At 42.9% G+C, this 21720-nt stretch overlaps 1 protein-coding gene across 9 annotated transcripts in view; it reads left to right on the plus strand.

Moving 5' to 3' along the window:
• The first annotated feature begins 6017 nt into the window (after positions 1-6017).
• LPXK (tetraacyldisaccharide 4'-kinase family protein) overlaps positions 6018-21720 on the plus strand; it is a 30045-nt gene continuing 14342 nt past the window's right edge. For 2 of the 9 annotated variants that reach the window (XR_015689129.1, XR_015689128.1), the window contains exons 1-3: positions 6018-6326; positions 7131-7254; positions 7350-7616. Coding sequence is in view for 6 of the 9 variants with exons in the window: in XM_087669580.1 (XP_087525706.1) it covers positions 6145-6326; positions 7131-7254; positions 7350-7616 (573 nt within the window). In the remaining 3 variants the exon portion in view is untranslated. Of the gene's footprint in view, positions 6327-6548; positions 6625-7130; positions 7255-7349; positions 7617-21720 lie in introns of all 9 variants that reach the window. The other 7 variants (XR_015689127.1, XM_087669580.1, XM_087669585.1 and 4 more) reach the window with 6 other exon arrangements.

Raw genomic sequence — 21720 nt, forward strand, 5'->3', positions numbered from 1 at the left:
ATGCACCTACCGTAGTTTCATCCCTTAGGTATCAAAATGGCATGCACCCCATGTTTAATACCTTGGGGACATTTATGAGTAGTGGTATGGGTCCCAAACACCTATCTAATGCCTAATTCAAAAAAGGTACATGAATAACTTGTTCTTATTACAAGATTAAGAGGTATCTTTATACATGCAATGCCCTGTGCTTGCGAGTGACACATTTTTGAAAATGGTAGCTAGGTAAGCATTGCAATGTAAGAACCTATAGGATAATGTTTTGCCAAAGACTAACTAGATTGTTTTGAAAGCTTACAAGTAAAATTGACCTTATGTGACTCATTCTTGAACTTACATTCCTTTATAATTTCAAGGGTCACTTTACTTATTGGACTTCAAGAAACTCTAGTCATGTTCATTTTACTTATTAGAAAGTCAAGTTCTATGGCATGGCATGATCTTATACATTTTATAATGCATAGTAATATTTTATGAAATGTATTTACGTAACCCTTCTCAAAGCACTACATTTCCTAAAGAAAACTCTTAAGGAAAGGATGAATCTCTTCCCTCAACCTCCTCTCATTAACTCTACAACATTGAGAGTGGGGAAAAGTGGGTTGGCAATTGACAAGTGGCCTTAACTCCCATTATGGATAATAAAGGCCATTACTACCCACTAACACGTGGCTATACATGGCATAATCATCGTCATGGAAAAACTTGGAGAGTGGCATGTGTGGATAGGATGTATGCCAATGACAATGCGTGGTGGCTAGTGGAAAACTACAAGTTTGTAGTCCTTTTTGGCATGATAGAATCTAATCATTGCCTTGATAAAGCTTTCCTTTAGGCTTTTCACAAGTGGAAGGGTATAGGGAGATCCCGCTTTTCAAACTTAATACATCATGTTTTGAGGACCCTCTATTTTTCATGAAGGTTAAAAACATGTGTGGAATCTACAAAAAGGTTTGTAGAAGATCTTATTGCAGTTTGGCTAATGCGTAGTAAGGATGCCATCAAAGAGGCCAAAAAATGTGGCAAAGCTCTTACAAGTAAAAGGAGATTGTCTAGAGATATTGTTGCCCAAGCTAGATCTTATAAGTCTACTCTTAGTGTTTATTGTAATGATGTTATTCTTTCTAAAATCTTGCGGGATTGTGAAGGTTATATTATGACTCAAGAAGCTTATTGAATCCAAGCTACTAAAGTATTGAAGGCTAAATGGGAGGTCGATAGAGATGCACAATCTACCTTCTTCTTTGATGCACTCAATAGCAAAAGGAAGAGAGAGATATATAGAATATCAAAATTGTGAAAGACTCTCGGTCATGGTGGATATTTTGGTGCCATATAGTACCATTTAGCCAAAATTGTTGGCTATGTTCATAAAAAAGGGTGGTTGACTATGAAGTTAACATTGAAGAGTTCTTTTGTGGCTTCAAGGTGGATATTGTGAGTTTAAATTTGGAATAATTGACAAGACATTATGGTGCACAAATCGGATAAGATCTTCAGATTGAGGTTCCTCTTTATCGGTAGACGATCTTTGTAAATTTGCCCAATTGAACTTGCAATGCTTGCCTAGCTCGTTGTTCTTCATCCAATTGCATCATAATTAAATCCAGCTTTTGCTCCATCGTAGGTTCAGGTAGGTCGCCTTCAGCCATTAAATCATCCATATGTGATTCCGTCATCCTGTAAAACTCAAAAGACCTCTCACTCTCAAAATCAAGTTAGCAGGATGAGCGTAGCTCAAGTTTGGGAATACAAGGCTTATATATTTTTAGGTGTGGCTTTCACAATCTTCGTCTTCGACTATTGCGGGATTTGTAATCTTTGAAAAATCTGCTCTGCGTGTGCTGAAAATGCTTCAGCAAACCTGCGTATGCGTAGAGTACCTTCCAATGAACAACTTTGCAGTTCGGAGTTTCTGCGCAGGAACAACCCTTCTATGAGTTTTGAACAGAAGTCATTTTTGACTTTAGATGACTTGTCTGACTTGCAGAGTACCTGACTTATGTGACTTGCAGAGTTTGTAGACTTGCAGAACTTAGTTGCTTTGTCTAACTTGCAGAACTTGACTTGAAAGAACTTGCAGAATCTGATTGCTATGGTGTGACCTGTGGCTTATGTAACTTGGAGCTTAGATGATTAAGCTTGGCTTAATTAATCAAAACGATGAAATCGTGGGGGGGGGGCGTTTTTTCTCAGACGGCGCAAATTTCGGAGGTATTGAGATACCTCGCGCTGACGTTTTTGAAGCTTTTAGCTTCTTAAAGCTTATAAAGCTTTAATACCAAACTTGATAATCATAAAAGCTTTTAAGCTTTTGGGCTATGGAGGCTTATCTCTGCATATGAAGACAACTTGATGAAGAAGAGATAGGAGTGGTCCTCCGTCTCTGCAGGCCGGTCCTTCGCGATCCGATGGTGGAAAAAGAGGTTCTTGATCGCCAGGAATCAGCCTGTATCGACCGTTCGCGACGAGATTGACCGTAGAGCCCGATCGTTCCAGGAGCTCCGCCTTCGCACAAAATGGGTAGCGATTGGAAGCTCTTGATCTCAGCTTCGCTCTGATACCACTGGTGCGCAGATCGGATGCTGTACGCTTGTGTAGTGAATGCCGGAAGGTCCCCAAGAACAATAGAACTCTACTTTTTGCACAAAAATCAATGTAAAAAGCATGAACGACATGAACAAGAGACCAATTGGGTGCAATCTCCCCCCATGCCTTGTGTGAGCGCTCCACAAAGCATGTATTTTATGTATTAATCATCTTCAAGCTCAAATAATAGCCCAAATTACAAAATAGTAAGCTTTTAGCTTTTGAGTTTGCTTTAACACAAAATAGGAATAAAGCTAACGGGCGGTGCCCAAAGAGTCTGGCATGCCTAATACAATGTCCAAGTAGGAATAACATAATCGTGCGCCCATGCGCATACAAAATAATAATAAATATCCAACGCCTCAATAAATAGGCGCGACAAAATATAAGCGCCATGCCTAAGGTATGTGCCCATCAAAATATAATCAATAAATTGAATACTCGCTATCCTCCAATGCTTTCCTTCGTCACTGCTGCTATCTCTACACATCAACTGAAGCATTCACAATGGTTAGTAAAATAATACAATTAAACTGACAAAAGTGAATACCTAGCAGTCTTCAGCTACATAAATAAATCAACTGGTTAGAAATCAATCCTAACCTTAATTTATTACGAGTGCGCACTCTAAACTCATAAACGTTTATTAATTTAATATGCATTTTGCGGAATCACCCGGTATGGAATCACCCATGTACACACTAAATTAATGAAACACCCGAAAAGGACAGGCATCCCCATCAACTTCTCGCACAAAGAATCCACTTTGTGTATGAGCCCCGATCATCAAAGTTTATGGAATCCACCGTAAAACCTCATGGAATCCACCGTGAAATATGCCTCCTGGCATCACATTACTCTTCTTAGGATGAGGTGGAACATGCTGCTAGGCCAGATGAAGGATGGAAAATCCCCTAGTATTGAGAGGGCTACTGGTTGAACCCTAGAAGGCCGTATGGAAAGTATGTAGATGAGATTTCACTAGATTCCTTAATAACTGTCTCTTGAAAAAGCATCATGCCACAAGAGGTCAACTTAGCTTGATCAAGCTCATAACCAAATCTATAGAGAGGCTTGAGATCTCTCAGTGGAGGCCCCTAACTATGCCCACTTTATCTTATAAATTAATTGCTAAGGTAGGAGCAATGAGAATTAAATATATACTAACTAAAGATTCTCCATGGGTGACAATATGGTTTCATGTATGGAAAGAAGATTGAGGCTGCACTACTTAACCTAGTAATGGTTGTGGATTGGGCTCTAGCAAGTAGATGAAAACACTACTAATGAATTTGGAATTCGACAAAGCTTATGCTAAATCTTATTTGTGTTAAAATTGTCTGTTTGAAATCGACTTGCTTGCAGTGACTACTTTCTTAAGTTGTCTCCACTCTGTTGGCCAACAGCTATGAAGGGATTATATTATAGATGAAGCCATGCCGGTTACGATTTCATATTGTTGATGCTAAATGCTATTGGCTTTGTTGGCACCTTCACACATATGGTAGAGACACTCTTTCTCACTGTGTTAGCACAAGTTTGTGTGAATGATTGTTATCCCGGTCATTCTCCTTGAAAGGGTTTGTAAGGCGGCTTTGGCCCCCTCCTCTTTGTTATTGTGTGACTAATCTTCTACTCAAGAAGATGGATTGGATTGTGCAAAGGAATATCTACATGACCTTCTTCTTCTAGAGGAGCAAACCATGCTTCCACATTTCTTTGTGAATGACAATATTAGATTGAAGTTGGTTCAGGTTAACATCCTCATGCATGTCTTTTAGGAATTCTTTGATTTATTTGGCCCACAACTCAAATGCAACCAAATTGAGATTTTGGATGACCCACCAAAGTGGTTGGAGAGTTAAGGATGTAAGGTAATATGGAAGGGTGAGATCTTCAGATCTCTTGGTTGCCCTCTCAGACTAGGGAACTCCCAAGTGTAGAGATTTGAATGAGTCAATAGTAGGATTGTTGCTAAAAGTCACATTTAATGGTCTAACAAAAGCTATTTTCACGGGGGGAAAGTTGGTAATTTTGACCTAAATGCTTGTCTCTATGAGGGTGTTTGATGCAAGTATTTTTGCATTCAACTTGACACAATGGGGTGAGCTAGAGAAGGTGTTTAGAAAATTCATTTAGACTCAAGGTGATAATCGTCAATGGCACTCAATGGCTTGGGATCTAATCATGTTGATAGAATTGAAGATGGATTGGGAGTAGAGAAGCTCAAGTATAAAGTGGATAGATTGGTACTCCAATGGGTAAAAACAGTGGATGAGTAGGGGCCATGACCATCTTTGCTAGGCATTGAATAGTGAACTACAAGTTGCTAGGAGGGCAGTGGCTAGGTCTTCATTGGTGGAACATAGTGAATAGCAATGATATCTTTGTGAAGATTTCAACCTTTGAAGCGGCCAAATAGATTATCTCATATGGAAGGATAGTATCTATATGAAGCCAAACAGTGTAGAAAGGGAGATGACAAGGGTGATTCAAGCCTTCAACAAGTGATTTAGATCTTTCCTAATGCCCTTTGGTGATGGATTTGTGCCAATTTTGGAGAAACCAAAGCTCTCCAAGGTGCTTTACCTTAAGGAGATAAGGAGATGGGTGGGTTGGTGGAATAGATTAACAATCATGGGATTTAAACGAGGAAGAGATTAGATGGGTGGCTGAAGTGCTAGGCAAAAAGAGGGATTCTTGGCCCACTTCTACCAATAAATCCACTATGCTATTTTAAAATTGAGAAGGGAAAGCTTTTGATAGATTGTCAAAAGAGTGAATGAATTTTATGAGTAGAGATGGCCACCACATATTTAGAGTTCATAACTATTGGAAAACCTAGCACACCTATACTACATTGAGAACATGGAAGAGGTGGGTGAGGAGGGTATGGTATTGCACTCCCTTAGAAGGTTGAACCTTGTGTTGTGGAAGACCATCATGAATAGATCCCTACGAGGGAGAGACTCAGCAAATCAAGGGAGATTCAAGACCTCTATAAGTTGTGCAGGGGGGCATGTTGAAACCATGAAACATTTGATGTTGGATTGCCAAGAGGTGCATGGGCTTTAGGCCGAGTTGAGAAAATGGATGGAGGCAACTGATTTCGATGGTGGCATCTTGGCCAAAAGCATCTTGTTTGGTGAAGGTGGCCAATTGACTGAAGGCTCAAACTAACTCCGCAATTAGGGCTATATGGAGACATTTAGGAACAACAAATGTTTTGGTAAAGTCCAATTGTGGTCCTCTTTGGACAACAGACTGTGTACAAACCATGTTGCAAACAAGAGGTTTTAAAGACCTTCGTAAGTATAGCTATATATAAAAGCAACATATAATGTCCTTAAGAGGGCTAGGCAGGTGTAGCTAAGCCCCACTTAGTGGTTCATGTAAATGCTCTAGCCAACTTTCTGGACTTCAGATAGTCTAGTCAGTGTATGGTCTTCTCAAAAGAGTCACTCGCGCGCGCGCGAGAGAGAGAGAGAGAGAGAGAGAGAGAGAGAGAGTGAGTGAGTGTGTGTGTGTGTGTGTGTGTGTGTGTGTGTGTGTGAGATGCTATGGCGGTTGAAGATGGTAGTGTCCAGGATTGCCTATGCAAGTAATGAAGAATTACGCGCTTTCCCTGTCCTTGAAAGGTCTCTTCTGCCCGTCCTCGAGTTCGGCAGCCTGCTTTTCAAAACTTTGTTGTTTCTGCGGCAGAAGCTTTATCAGCGGAACGTGCTCAAGACAGTCAGGTAGACCATCAGCTCCCCCTAGTAGAACCATTCTTTTCTGTTGGCTTAATGCAGCTGCCATGATATGGCTGTCATGGCTCTAGACAAACACACTTGTACGCAACGTGCACATATTTCTGCCTATCACCAATTCGTACAAATGACTGTGGAACAAATGCTAGTACTAATGGTTACATCCCTTCTCTTCCTTCACTTATCGTGCCCTTGGGTGATATTGATCAGGTGTGGTGCAATTTCATTTTTGGCAAGAAATTCTGTTCTTGAACGGTCATTTGGCAGTAATTCTACTAAGGGAAAGGTGATAAGGATTACATAAATATGCATACGTTACACACATATGCACAAAAGCAATACCAGGCACACTTCGTATATGATTGGTTGGTACAAATAGCATCACATGACTTATAGCAATTTTCAAACAAGGCAATGGGTAGTGATGCACAAAATATGGTGAGATGGATGCATACTGAAAACTTTGCTGATCACTTTGGAATGGCCCTTTCATAATGACACTACATAAACACTACCTTTTCAGAATGAAATCACTTAGAAACAACACATTTCATATGAGAACAATCACTTAGAAACAACACATTTTATATAAGAACATGTCTTTCTGCATGCAAAAACATTGAACTGGAAAGGACAAAGTGTCAGACTAGAGTTACTTTGCTATAGTCTTAACGTAGAATAGCTGTGTCCTTCTGCTCTAATAATATGGCATGATGTTATCTTAATGGTCCTCAACACAGACCAGGTTGGCAGGTGTTACTTTAATTATACAGTTCTTTTTCAATGTTGCAGATTACCTGTCCCAGTGATCAGTATTGGGAATATTTCATGGGGTGGAAATGGAAAAACTCCAATGGTTGAGTATCTTTCGTGGAAGTTTCTACAATGTGGTATTCCTCCACTTATACTTACACGGGTATTAATCTTTCATTGTTAGAAGAAGCATTCAGCTTTTTGTTACAATGTTTGGTTTGATTTGAAGTTTTTTTTTTTTTTTTTTTTTTTGGGTAGGGTTATGCAAGTGGAGATGAAGCAATCCTGCTTGAAAATCATCTGCATGGAACTGGAGCATTGGTTGGCAAGGGTCCTAATCGAGTGGAAATTGCAACTATGTTGCTTTGTCGATACAGTCCAATGGACACTTCTGATATACTTGATTTGGTTTCTAAATTGGGGTCCAATGCTTTGTCTACTTCTTTGCAACTTGATCAACAAGAAAGCATGTCGAGAGGGACTGGAAAGAGCATAGGTGTAATTTTTCTTGATGATGGTATGCAGGTACTATCTTTGCTTTGGTTGCCAAATGGACATCACAAAAATGCCTTTGCTTATTTCATTGATTTGATAAATTCAGATATGAATCAAGAGAACTTTAATTTGCATGTTGTCAAAGTTTTGAGAGTGCACAATGGAAGCACATCACAATAGAGAGAGAGAGAGAGAGAGAGAGAGAGAGAGAGAGGACGGGGAGTTCTACAGACAGGCTTGACCCTTATCAGGCTTGTACACGGCCAGGTGCAGCACAGACAAGATGGAAGAGACAGGGGCAGGCTTGCAGACCTAAAACACAGCAGAGCTGCAGTGGCAACCTGCAGTGTAACATAGTTGGCACATGTGCAAGTCCTGCTGGGCTGCATACCTGTGACACAAACACATTCAGCAGGCTGAAAGCGGGGAGAGAGAGAGAGAGTGAGAGAGAGAGAGAGAGAGAGAGAGAGAGAGAGAGAGAGAGAGAGAGAGAGAGAGAGAGAGAGAGAGAGAGAGAGAGAGAGAGAGAGTCTCGGGCTGAGGACATCCCCAAAGACCCTGAAGGCTATGAAGTGGGCAAATGTCACAAGATAGTGCTGGATCCTACAGATATGGCTGTCTTGGAGCACCCACAGCAGGGTGGTGCCCCTCCTTTGCAGGGGTAGGGGACATGTCCCAAGGGGTGATGCCTCAACAGGTTGTGTGTGCGCCTTGCTTGCTGACCAATGACTCTTTTTAGTATATGCTTGCTAGTGTGAATAATCTGATGAATGATTATGCACATGCGAATGAAGGAAAAGCAAGCTCTTTACCGGATGGCGATCCTGTGGTGGCTGTCATAGGGACAGAAATAGTGTCACAGCAGATTGCTGCCTTCCACGAGAGGGCAACCATCTTTTAGTTTATGGAAAGGATTGCTTTGATTCCCCATATTAGAGCATGGTTGCAATCAATGGTGTTGAGTGATGATGCGCGTTAGACCGATGCTTTAGGGCAAGTGCAGGCCCCTCTTGTAGAGGAGATTTATGATGGCCCTAAAAGTTTTTTTTGAGATTCTCTTTCATTCTTTGGACGCTCAGGCACAGACAATGCAGTGTATCCCTCTGTTTCTGGATGATCACTTGGTTCATGCTGTCCCATGGAGGCCCATGGAGGAAATTCAGGATATTCTTAGACAAGCATGCCTGATTCGGGTAGAAGTGGTTAACTTTCCTTCTCACCTTTGGCGGCTTCTTCCTCTAGTATTGAGATCTCTTGGTTAAGTTGTGGTGGACTCCTCTGGCCTCTTGGAATAGGAATAGAGGCTTCATGCTTTGGGATACTGGAAAACCTTGGCCTAATAAAATTTGTTTTAAGGCGCCAGGGTTGTATGTGCTGTTTTTTGAGCTAAAATGGGGAACTTTTGTAGGACATTGTTTCAAATGTAGTCGATTGGGTCATCTTGTCTCTAAATGTAATCATGCTCTAGAGGTTTGCAGTGTGGTTTAGAACTTGAGGTGGACATGCAAGAGTGTGAATGCCAAGCTTTGTCACAACAATTTGTTTCTCTCCCCACGCCTCTTGGTTTGCATGGAAATGCTAATACCGATTCTCTTTAGGTTGTGTTTGTTGGTGAGTTGCGTCCTGCCTCTTAGGGTCAGTCATCTAAGGATGATCCTTGGGTTTCTGTGGTTAAATGCCATGCTTGCTAGGAAGCTTGTTTGATTCTTGTGTATTCAGCCTTTGATAATATCGCATAGACTTTTCAACATAGGGTTAAAGGATTCTACTCTAAACCTCAATCTGAGTCATCTTGGGTGCCTGCAATTGTAGTGGTTGGTAAAGGTTCTTTTGATTCTTCTTTGAGGTTCGATGCTCGTGGCAGGCTATTGCTCTCTTGAGATGCACTCTGTGCTTAGCAGTATTAGTTCCCTCCTCGTGCTTTGATCGTTGGATTGCAGAGGGTGGATCTTGTGGATGTGATTTGCAGTGAAATGGAGAGATTTCAGGCAGCTAAATTTGTGGATGCAAAAGGGAAAGCAATGATTGAGTAGTTCTTCTTCACTTTGTTCACCATGAAACTCCCTTTATGGAATGTTAAAGGGGTTTCATCAGGCAGTAAGCAGTACATGTTGTGGAGGATTGTTTTTGCTAGTGATTGGGATGTTTTTTGTGCAGTGGAGCATAGGCAACACTCATTGCCTGGTTCCACCTATATTTATCAAGAATTTACAATTTTCTTTAGTAGCCAAGTTCCTCATAAATTTGGTGTTATGTATGAGGGGTAGGTTTTGTGGTTGGTGGGTGTGTATGCCTCTAATACAGCTTGAGAGTGTCGTCAGCTTTGGGAAGATTTGTTGTTTCTTTCCATGGCCAGTTAGGGGCTTGTTATGGGCGACTTTAATGTTTTTGTGTCTATGGATTAGGCGACTTCGCCTCACTCTATTATGGACGGTCTTGAGCATCAAGTATGGGATGCTATGGCAACCTTGGCTTTGAAATAGGATGTGGTTGTGGTTACATCCTTACGAGTGTGGATTTACACATTGATCTCTTCAACACTTCGAAACTTGGGCTAGGCTGGATAGGATGTATATTTGCAAGAGTGATTCCTTTCAACAGTGATTGACATGTTGGTGGAGGGGTATCGTTTCTGTGAATAGGAGGGTCACATTGCAAGAGACTGTCCCAATAGCCAGCAAGCTAATAAGAAAATTAGGGAGATTCTAAAGGAAAAAAGCCCAAAACATCAGTGGGATTGGGGCTCAATGTTGTTAGTGATTAGCCCAATGATGATGTTACTGAGTTGTGTAGAGCATGGGGCAAAATTAGGGATCAGCATGATAATGGTGCACGAGTCAACTTCATCTCTATAGACATGGCAACCTGTCTAGGCATTAGAGAGGATGAGTTGGGACCCATGGGGGAAGTTGGAATGGCATGTAAAGGCCATGTAGAGCCCGTCACACTGCTCATTGAAAAGCTTCTGTTGCATACACAGGGATATGTGGATAGCGAAGAGTTTTTCTTTGCTCCACTCGAGGGTTGCGATGTATTGCTTGGTATGCCATGTTGTCACCATATGCATGTAGTGATTGATTCACGTGCAAAAGAGATCACTATTCAACATAAGGCAAAGACATTTACACTTGACGTAAAACTAAAAGGGGAATCTGTCCTTGTTATATCTGTAGCTGCCATTTCTAAAGTAATGAAAAATCATATTTTAGCGTACTTGGTTTTCACTAAGGATAAAGATGATAGTGGGAATGTTGGGAATATGTCTAAGTTAGAGAAGGATCGCATGTTATTTTTGAAAATGTATGTTGATTATTTCTCTCAGTCATTTCTAGGCAGCTACCACATGAACGGGCTGAAGATCATGGCATAGATCTTATCCTTGGAAGTAGCCCATCTAATAAGCCACCCTACAGAGTTAGTGCAGCCCTATAGTAGGAGATTATGAGTCAGGGGAATGAGCTGTTAGAAAAAAGACTGGTGCAGTACAACTCATTTCTTTTTTGTTCTCCAGTGCTTTTTGGTATAGAAAATGGATGGTTTATGGCATGTGTGCATTAATTATTATACTTTGAACAAGATCATGATAAAGAATCAATTTTCGATCCCTCAGATCAATGATGTTATGGTTAGATTGTAAGGGGTAGTCATATTTAGCCATATAAATTTGAAAAGTAGGTATAATCAGATATGCATTAGATCAGAAGAAATGCATAAAGACAGCTTTCAGGACATCTTTTGGGTTGTATGAGTTTCTTGTTATACGTTTTGGACTTACGAATGCTCTTGCTACTTTCAATCGGATGATGGATCTGATCTTTAGGCCACATAGAGGATTTGTGGACACTTTCTTTGATGATATGAATATCTATTCAAAGAATGAGGCAAAGCATACAAGACATTTGGACATTGTGTTCAATGAATTGTGTGTGCATAGGCTAGTTATCAATGACAAGAAAGTGAATTCTTTTTGCTTGAAATCCACTTTTTGGGGCATATTGTATTGGTTGATGGTATTTGCATGGACCTGCAAAGGTTGAGATAATACGATTGTGGCCACCTTTGAGGAATGTACATGAGATCCGTAGCTTCTTGGGTTTATGTTCTTACTAGGAAGTATGTACGCGGGTTTGCTGAAATTGCATCTCCATTGCATGCCTTGTAAAAGAAGGATGTGCCATTTAGATGGACAACAGTGGAAGTTCAACATTTGAAACAGGAATGGGCAGTAGACCTAGTTCAAAATGCACGATCTCATGCAATGTGAGCAAAGGTGAGGACACAGAGTCCGGTGTAGAAGATTGCACTATGTTCCTCTCATCAAAGTCGACATCCTCCTAATGATCACCTTGTTCATTCGAGAATCCAACAAATGGTAGGCTTTTGCTTCGGAAGAATAGCCCAGAAAGATCAAGAGATCAGCTCGAGGGGTGAGCTTTCCTACCTTGTCATTAGGGGTGTGGGTATAAACCAAGGTAATTGTGAAACGTTTCACCCCCAAAACGTTGTGTTTCACTCTGAAACGTTTCACCTCCGCGAAGGTTCCAAGTGAAATACCAATTGGAACGGCTAAATAACATATGTAGGATATATTATCTTATAAATATTACTACTCATGAGTCATTCCATACAAGTTTTAAGACTTAAGAATCATTGCATGCAAGTGCCCAATTTACACTTATAAACAACATTTAACAAGCTACAATCATAAGCCAAAGACTCAAGAGTCCAAACTATAGAGTCGAGAGTCCAGACATTAAATCGGTTAATAAGTTGAAGAATCAAGCAGCTAACGACTTAGGAGTTCATATGCACCATGAATTTAATTAATTGAAGACCCGAAGAATACAAATCATAAACAATAGTCTGAGACTCTGTCATCTAATATTCACCAATATCAACTAACAACTTAGGATAAAAGTTTTAACTTTCAAGTCAAGAATTGAGAGTTTGGACTCTTGAGAATGTAAAATCATAATCAAATAGAAAATACAATGCACACATCTCTTAACAAATGAATGGTTCAAATTCCCTAATTTCTAGTTCTCAAATCTCAAAAGCACTACTCTAGTACTCTCATGAGAACTATCATCACTTTCATTGTCACACTTAGATGAACTTGGAGTTAATCTCGAAGGCTCAAGGCCTCTCCGTGCATGGCGACGAGGAACATGAGAAGCAGTTGTAGTAGATGACTCTACAACTTCATGACGCCGAATGTAGAGGATTGGGTTTGGCGCCTCATCCTCTCAATGTTCTCACTCATGAAGTCATAGACATCATCTTTAGGGGTTTGGGGTTGCAACATAGTCACATGTGCTGCTAGCTATAGTCTTTCTAGGGTCAAGCTGATGTGGTGTCCAACTTGCCGATTCCTCACCATCCAAAGCTCCTATTTTCTTGAGAACTCGAAGATTGGCATTTGTATATGCTAACTTATTCAATTGGGTAGTGCTAAGCTTGCAAAACAAAGGACATATATATAAATTATAATGTTTAGGATACTTCGTAAGTCACTAGCTTATTTGAAAGTTTTATAATATATATTTACCATTACCTATTGCGGTCTTTGGTATGGATATTATTGGAGCTTTCGCTCAACCGCCAAGACCCACGGACCGCTTATTGTTTCAAGTGTTCCAAGCCAAGCACTAATGGCTACCTCTCACATACCCGACGCGCTACCTATCCATGAGTGTAGTGAGCTTACCTCCATGCCAATCGAGTTACCTCCTCTCCCGCGCACTCCGGTAGCTCCAAGATCCAAGTGCAAGCTTCAAGCAAGCTCCATTCTCAAGCTTCACGCTCCAAGCTCCATAGCCGCGAGCAAGAGAAGAGAAGAGAAGAGAATAGAAGAAGAGAGGAGAAGATGGAGAGCTTCTCCTCCGTGGTCCCTCGCCCTCACACACTCACTCTCTCACCCTCTCACACTCTCTCTCTCAAGCATAAGCTCAAGCAAGAAGTAGAAGAAGAAGAAGAAGAAGAAGAAGAAGAAGAAGAAGAGCGCCACTTTTTGCCACGGCCCTTTTTCCCATTGTCCTTCTATCTTCCTAGCTTTCTTTTTACTGCCCATCTACATTTACAAATTGCATGGGTGAGAGCCCGGCGCTCCTTAAATTAAATCATGATACGCTTGCATTTTTTTACAAAAGTATTGACTCGCACTTTTCCTTGTGCACATTTTTCTCTTATTTAGGACTTTTCTGTACTTCTTGTGTTTCTAGATTTTTCTTGGCGCGCCTTCGTCTTCCGTTTCACTTTGCCTTGGCCTTTGTCTTCTGCTTTAGCTTTTCCAGGTTTTCCGCCTTGTTCGTCTGACGGTTAATATTACCCCCCTCCTAGACGAGTGCTAGTCCCATGGCACTCACCGTTGTAAGTAGCAGGCTTTGGCATGCACTGAAGACGTGGGTAGAAGAGACATCTGTGGTTGCCGTGGAGGAGTGTTGGTAGTGGTGTGGAGGAAGGTCATTGGGGACACGTTGGTGGCCTAGGTGGTTGGTGGTAGGGTTATTGGAGTTGGTGGTAGGGTTATTCTTTGTTGGGGATTGCACTGATGGCCAGCACAAGTGGTGGTTTATTGGGGATTCTGCACATGATGATTCTTGGTGGGCTTGTAGGATGACAAAGGATAAGAATTCAGAGTTGGGTGTCGATGAAGAGCGAACGACACTTTTGTTGGAGTCTTCAATACCTGCAATTGAAAGCCTCTCATAGGTGGTCTCTCCCTAGGGATAGTGCTATACATAGTTCAATTAGTTCGGGAGACAGGTCGAACTCTAAGCAAGCTGAGAGTATTGTCCTGCACTTGAGGACCCAAGCTGTGTATATATTTTGGTGCAGATATTATGTGAGTACTCGTGCATACTTAGATATTACGTAGTTAGAAGATTGCGGGTTGGTTTCTCGTAACAATGTGTGGATGAAGCAAAGTTGTCAATGTTGAGAAGTACACGTGAAGGTGTATGAGACATCCTTTGCGTTGTGACTGCACGACGTAGCATAATTGAACACAGGGACACCGCACTTTCGGTAGCTGGGAGCTATTGGATGTGCTTGATAGGGACGGTGTACTTTTCACGGCCATTCGTGCGGTGCTTACCACAATTGATTGCAATGGTATTAAGGCAGAGTGCAAGAGGGTATCGTGCGAATGGATCAGGGTGATAGATCTAACCATAGGCGAGACAAGCTCCCTAGGTATATCCTGTCCTTGATGTACCCTGAACAATTGTGGGTGATGCTAAAGGGCTAGGGGATTAGGGATGGAGCCAACCGACCAAGGTCACTAGACGTACCTAATTTGAGGACCCCTAGGTGCTGTACTGTGATCGTGGGTACTTCATATCTTTTTGTTATTTTATTTTATTTTATTTTCTTTTTTCGTTTTCTTTTTCGTTTCTTTTTCTTGTTCTTTTTTTTTTCTTTCTTTCTTTCTTAAAAAAAAAAAAGACTTGCCTGAGTACAACCATTGCAATATGTTGAGGCTATCAGCCTTTCAATGGGTTGGAAAATGTCAAGCTTCGAAGGCTCAGGAAATGGATATTACAGTGATGATTGTGCCCTAGCCTCGTTGTTAGAGAAGTAGTTATTGAGATGGGGAGATACACTTGAGATATTGCAACTCTCTTTGGAACGTGCGATGTTGGTACAATTGGGGTAACAGCTGCCGTGAGTGCCAGGTGTAGAGTGTAACCCAGAAAGAGAAAGTGGTTAAGATCATGCTTTGGGCCATGCGACGTGGGCACTCACAAGGGTGATTTTCACTTTCGACAGCGTGGCTTTGTCGCGGTTCTTTGTGAGGTTGGTGGTCTTGCGGTGACTTGAGCATTGAACACGTTTGCACGAAGACTTGCGTCGTCGTGCATCCACTTGTCACTTCATGAGAGTATATGCAAGTTGCATGCATAAAGTATAACGCACAAATGTAATCATGTCAAGATATTACTTTATTAAAATCCTATGATGCTGATTGCGATGCATATTTCGGTGCTTGTTAAAGACGTGGCATATATTAGCAATAGGTAAGGAAAGTGTATACAGGTAGAGAGCCTACCCCTTTAATCATTTAAAGACAAAAAGTTATGGCAGGATGGCCTTTGTTAAGTTGCTTATATGTCATAGGGGCCTCTATTTGCACGAGGCGGGGCGAATTCGGGTGGTCGAGCAATTGAGGCTCTGTCAGTGAGAGGCTCTTGTAAGGCTGGGTGGGAAAGATGTCGGCCGGGACCCGAATGGTGTAGTCCCTGGTTGCAACTGTTTCCAGAATGCTTTTAAACAATGCATAAAATTCTTGCTTGTCTCCAGCTGCCCTCTCCTCTTTCGAGCACCTGGTGTTCGAGCGTCTGGTGAAAACCTGCACAGCTGGTATTGCCACACCCCGTGTGCTCCCTTGTGCCCTCGTCCTCTTGGCTTGGGGGCGGTGTTGTTTGGGGTCTCTTTTCAGCGCGTACCTCTTTAGAGTAGGCATATAGCGTTCTGGTGGGGGCGCTAGTGCCTTATGCTCTTTCCGACGGCGGAGAGCTTCCTTGCATGCCAGCTGCACTATGTGGTCCATGATTGCTACCGTAGGGGGACCTGCAAAATGCAAACCAAGAATTAGGCCCTGAGATAGGATAAAACTATTCGCATGGAAGGGATTATACAGTGGGTTATCAAGCGCATATGACGAGGAGGGGAGAGGTGAGGCATGCAGCGTTTGTTGTAGAGGGATGGCTCCCATGATGATGTTTGTTTTATCTCCAGCTATTAGCAGATCTTGGCTTATGCTAAGTTACGTAGACTGGTTGTCATGGAGTGGGGTAGGGCTCATCCTCGGAAGGATAGATCGGAAAGGGGAAAAGGTGTATAGAAAGGGACGGTATCATGTCTACACCATTAGAGATGTTGGTCAGGGCTTTCTATGGTGGTAATGAGGGTTGCATGTCCTCCACTTGGGAGGCGGAAATGGTCACACGACTTCTAAATGTGTGGTGAGAGGAGGACCTGAGGAGCTTAGCATGTCAAATCCAACTCTTCTCCCTGCGCTTGACTATCATTGCTTGTGTGTGTTGATATTGTCTATACAGGGTCACAAAATTCATTGTTTATTTATATACATATTTACGAGTCCATGTCACTTCACGAGGATAAAAGCCAATTGTAGAACTCTGGATTGTACTGGAGTGTGGCACACACATCTAGTACTCGTGGCAGCTTACTCAATAACGATAGATATTTTGCAACATCGAGTAGCATGGAACCCTGTCCGAGTCTACTGGCAATATGTAACTTCTCCTCAGTGAGAACCTTATCAGACAGAGAGTTCTCTTGGCTAGTTTCAGCTAAGTCCGTACCTCGAATGGCAGTTAGCACTCGAAAGGAAGTTGGTGCCACATAGGTTGGGTCTCTTTGAGACCACCATTTGGCCAATCGCTCCTTTGAGACTGTCATAATTTGGGCTCCTTGTTCGGCCATCGCAACACAATTTTCAAACCAACGTTTTTCAAAGTGACTTCGACTCTCTGATTGTCGCTTTAGTTGCTCTTTCTCTAAGAGATTTGGTTGGCAAAGCACGTCATTGAATGTCACAGTTAAGCGTAGTTCGTCGGCTTCCTCGTCAGAGATGAGTCTCATGCGTTCATGCAGGAGCCTGTCATAGTGCTCATCAAGATGTTCTTGCTCTTCCCAGGATAGGGGAAATGACAAGTATTCCCTGAGCTGCTTCTTGGGAAATGCACCCATGTCCGCAAGGACGTAGATACGTGCGAACACTTTGAGTTTAGTATCCAACTTAGTTAAGCATTTTGCGACACTTCTATGTTCAACGAGGGCTTGCTCGGTTGCTATCTCATGCAAGGTTCTAGGAGTTTGTCTAGGCTTTAGCATAGCTGGGGACTCAGGCCTAGATGATCAAGATTGGTCAACGCTAGGATTCCTTATGCACTCGGGGTTTCCATGTTTCTCCTGAGGCTTTGTTATTGCGTTATGGTTCTCCTTGGATGTGACTGGTATAAATTTGTCACCCTGTTGTGATAGCATTGTATTCACTCTTGATTGGTCAATGCGAGTTTTGTTGTCGGTGGATTGAGTGTTGAAAGCAACCGTTGATAGTAACGGCTGCTTTGATTTTTCAGAGCACATGGATGTGTCTGAGGTTTTACCGCTATTAGAAGAGACATCAATGGGTTCATTGGTGGATGGACTCGATGCTTTATTCCTCAGCTCTCCAGCGCTCTTGGTCTCAATGTTCTTGGGGTCCACAACCACCTGTAACTGTTGTTGTTTTCGCTGTTTTCTCCTCTTTTTCTTGATCAGTGAATGTGCATAACTTAACGATTCAAGACCCTGAACTGGGTCAGCCGTTGATGTGCTTGGTTGGGCCTCAGCTTTCCCCTTCTTTGGTGTGTCCTCATGGGACGTAGCTGCACCCTGCTGGACAGCCTTGCTAGGTTGATTGGTCAGATGCGTCATCTCCTTGGCCATATCTTTGAGAGGTTTCTCCTCAAGCCTAGGCTTTAGGTGCTTTGGAAGGGCTGGAGTTGTCAAGGATACTGGTTACGGCACCTCCTCCCCAGGTGAACGGCTAAGGACATGTTTCGTAAGGGCGGTTGTTATGGCCAAGGGCTGTGATTGCTGTATCCCTGGTTGGAAGTAGTAGCGGCTAGTTCAGTGGGCTGGCTACTCTTGGTGGATTGCGGTGTCAAGTCCCTAGGGCGACCGGAAGTGGTCGTGTCTTTTGTTGCCCTTTGAGCATTCACCTGTGTAGATCGAGCTTGAGTTGATCTAGTCACATTAGGTTGTACAGGCATATCCTTGAGTTGATCTAGTCACATTAGGTTGCACAGGCATATCCTTGGGCCGAGAGCTACGGATGGTGTCATGTCCCACCTCTTGGATATTTGGAAGCTTAGATGGAGATAGAGATTGGGATTGAGCAACCGCCCTTGACAACTGTTGTTGTGCTTCCTGTGTTTGTTTGGGAAAAGAGGGTGTAGGAGATCTAGGACTCTTAGGTGGACTTGGCACTGACTGAATGATTTGCTCAAGGCTATTAGACGATTGTGCCATTTGCTTTGTTGAGCAATCAGCCTTCTCACGAGCAACGTTGTGCCTCTGGTGCTCATTATCCTCTTGGGAAGTCAAAAGCTCCTTGAGCACTAGTGGTCTTTGTGCACGCTCAATGGTTACATATGACATCTGCTTATTAAGTATGCTAGGCTGAGGCTCTTTCTTTCGAACACTCATGTTTGGTTTCTTGCCTCGAGACCTGGAGTTTCTCTTAGATTTCCTCCTGTGCTTCGTTGCTTTTGATGCAATCTGGCCTTCAGCTGATAGAGGTGGTTTAGCAGGGGGTTTCGGTACCCAAATCCATCGGTTACCTACATAATACCCTTGAGCACGTAGCAACGCTTTGGATATTCATCTCGGCGTTGTATTGGCTCTCCATTGATGCCTTCGTCTATAAGGCTTAGGCTTTTTTTGGGGTCATCTACGATATTTATAAGTCCAAAGCCCGTCCTTGGCATTGACTCTTGACCTTCTTGTTTCAGGCATGGCCTCACTCACTGGTTCTTGTTGTTCGACCTGTGCTTGTATTAACTTTTCCAACAAGTCCTTGCTCTCGTTAGCAGGCTTGATTGTTATATCAGCACATTCCTTGCCTTTTCCTCGAGGTTCGACGAGGTCACCCTTGCTAAAGGTTGTGACTATTCTCATACCTGGTAGTGTTAGGTGTATCCTCTGTGCTACATAGTCGGCCTCACACTTGGTCGCCCTTTTGAAGGGTCTTCCTAGGAGGGTTTCCTTCTCGCAATTAGCGCTATTTGGAGGAACATGAAATAGGATAGGCAAGCTTTTAGTTTCAATCGTCACAAGGATTTTGCACTTCCCTATGAGTGCTTGTGGGTGTCCCCCGTAAGGGCTAAGAGTTGCATTAATCGGTGTGAGCTTTGGTTGGCCTAGTAGGGTCCATGCTTCATAGGTCAAGATATTAAAATCTGCTCCTTCATCAATCGGAGCATCGATAGTGTGCTCTCTTTTTGCGGTGAGTTTGACCCTAAGATAAGCAGGTGGTACTATGTCTTCATCTTCCGGGTCTTGGCTTATAAATTTAAGCCTTCTAACAAATGCCCTTGGATCCCCAATTGCACGACTAGATGTGGATTTTCCACTGATGTCTTGGATCGTCTGTGCATTGCTATTCAAGGAGCATCTATCGTTAGGACTGTCATATCTAGTCATTCTCGCCGTTGTAGCTTGATGCTGTTGCTTTCTATTTTGACTACTGAACGCAACACGTACGTGTTTTTGCAGTGTGGCCTTTTTGGCTTTGTTGGCTAGATTGGTCCATTGAGGTTCTAGGGTCTTTGTTTGTCTTTGTTCGGGTATGGGCTTTTGATTGCTCTTTTGCAAGTGAGAATCCATGCTCGTGTAGAGCAATTACTACGCTAGGGTCCAATTTGGAGGACCTGTCATGGCGCGCGTTTTCTCTTATCTACTTGGGGGAGGTGCGGAGGGGGCAGAGCCCCCTCTGTGGGGGTCCGGGGGGGCAGTCCCCCCGACCTGCAGGGCCGTTACGGTAAACACCATGCACGATTTGAAGGATTGTTTATAGCCAAATTTTGAACTACTTGCTCTAAGTTTCAGTCTTGTGATCGATCTATGATATGATTTCGGCTCTATTTGGTCTCTCGGTCAGTTTTAGGGTCTATAGGTTAAAATTTGAAAAATCCAAATTTGGCCTAACAGGTCCGAATTGTAGGGGCAGATTGCCCGATTCGTCCCGTCTGAGGGCTGAGTGTCCGAGTGGGCCGAGGGCCGAGTGGTGAATTCGGCCGGGCCGAATGTCAACATGTCCGAGTGGAGTTGGGCCGAGTGGCAGGGCCGAGGGCCGAATTTCAAAGTTGGCTATGGATGGAGGGGAAGAGTTGTATATACCTGGAATAGCCAATAAACTCCAAAATGCAAATCGGCAAACAAATCAAAACCTCATATCCTGTTATGACAGCAAAAACCCTATTGCTTGTTTTTCTTCTTTTTCTTTGTTTTTTCCTACCCTAATGCATCCAAATCACAAGAAAAATACCTGCACTACTCCAGCATGCTTTTCCAAATCCAAAAAACCAAAAACCTACTTGCTAAGGAGATCGAATACCTCTTCAACTCCCTTGCTTCCTACCTATCTACCTCAAGCACCGGTTCGGGGAAAACCCTTACTTTGATGCTTGATTCGAAGCACGCAAGCGCTCAAGGCTTGAATCCTTTTGTCCCGGCAACGGAATCAAAATGTGGGAGCTTTCGCTCAACCGCCAAGACCCACAGACTGCTTATTGTTTTAAGCGTTCCAAGCCGAGCACTAATGGCTACCTCTCACATAGCGGACGCGCTACCTATCCATGAGTGTAGTGAGCTTACCTCCATGGCGATCGAGTTACCTCCTCTCCTGCGCACTCCGGTAGCTCCACGATTCAAGTGCAAGCTTCGAGCAAGCTCCATCCTCAAGCTCCACGCTCCAAGCTCCATAGCCGCGAGCAAGAGAAGAGAAGAGAAGGGAAGAAGAGAGGAGAAGATGGAGAGCTTCTCCTCCCCGGTCCCTCGCCCTCACACACTCACACTCACTCCCTCACCCTCTCACACTCCTTCTCTCAAGCACAAGCTCAAGCAAGCAAGAACAAGAAGGAGAAGAAGAAGAAGAAGAAGAAGAGAGCCACTTTTGGCCACACACAAGAATGAGCTTCTCATTCACTTTTCAACTTTATATACAAAACCCTAAATCCCTTTTGGGCGGTCATCTCTTTATCCCCCTTTTTACATGGACAGCCGTGGCCTAGGCCCTTTTTCCCATTGTCCTTCTATCTTCCTAGCTTCCTTTCCACCGCCCATCTACATTTACAAATTGCACGGGTGAGACCTCGGTGCTCCTTAAATTAAATCATGATGCGCTTGCGCTCTTTTACAAAAGTATTGACTTGCGCTTTTCCTTGTGCGCCTTTTTTCTTTATTTAGGACTTTTCTGCGCTTTTTGTGTTTCTAGATTTTTCTTAGCGCACCTTCGTCTTCCGTTTCACTTTGCCTTGGCCTTTGTCTTCTGCTTTAGCTTTTCCAGATTTTCCACCTTGTTCGTCTGACAGTTAATAGATATCACCCATAATGCTCCAAA

Source organism: Lygodium microphyllum, chromosome 27 (assembly GCF_053477565.2).
Source record: "Lygodium microphyllum isolate KBCC chromosome 27, Lygodium_microphyllum_v1.1.10, whole genome shotgun sequence".
Taxonomy (NCBI): domain Eukaryota; kingdom Viridiplantae; phylum Streptophyta; class Polypodiopsida; order Schizaeales; family Lygodiaceae; genus Lygodium; species Lygodium microphyllum.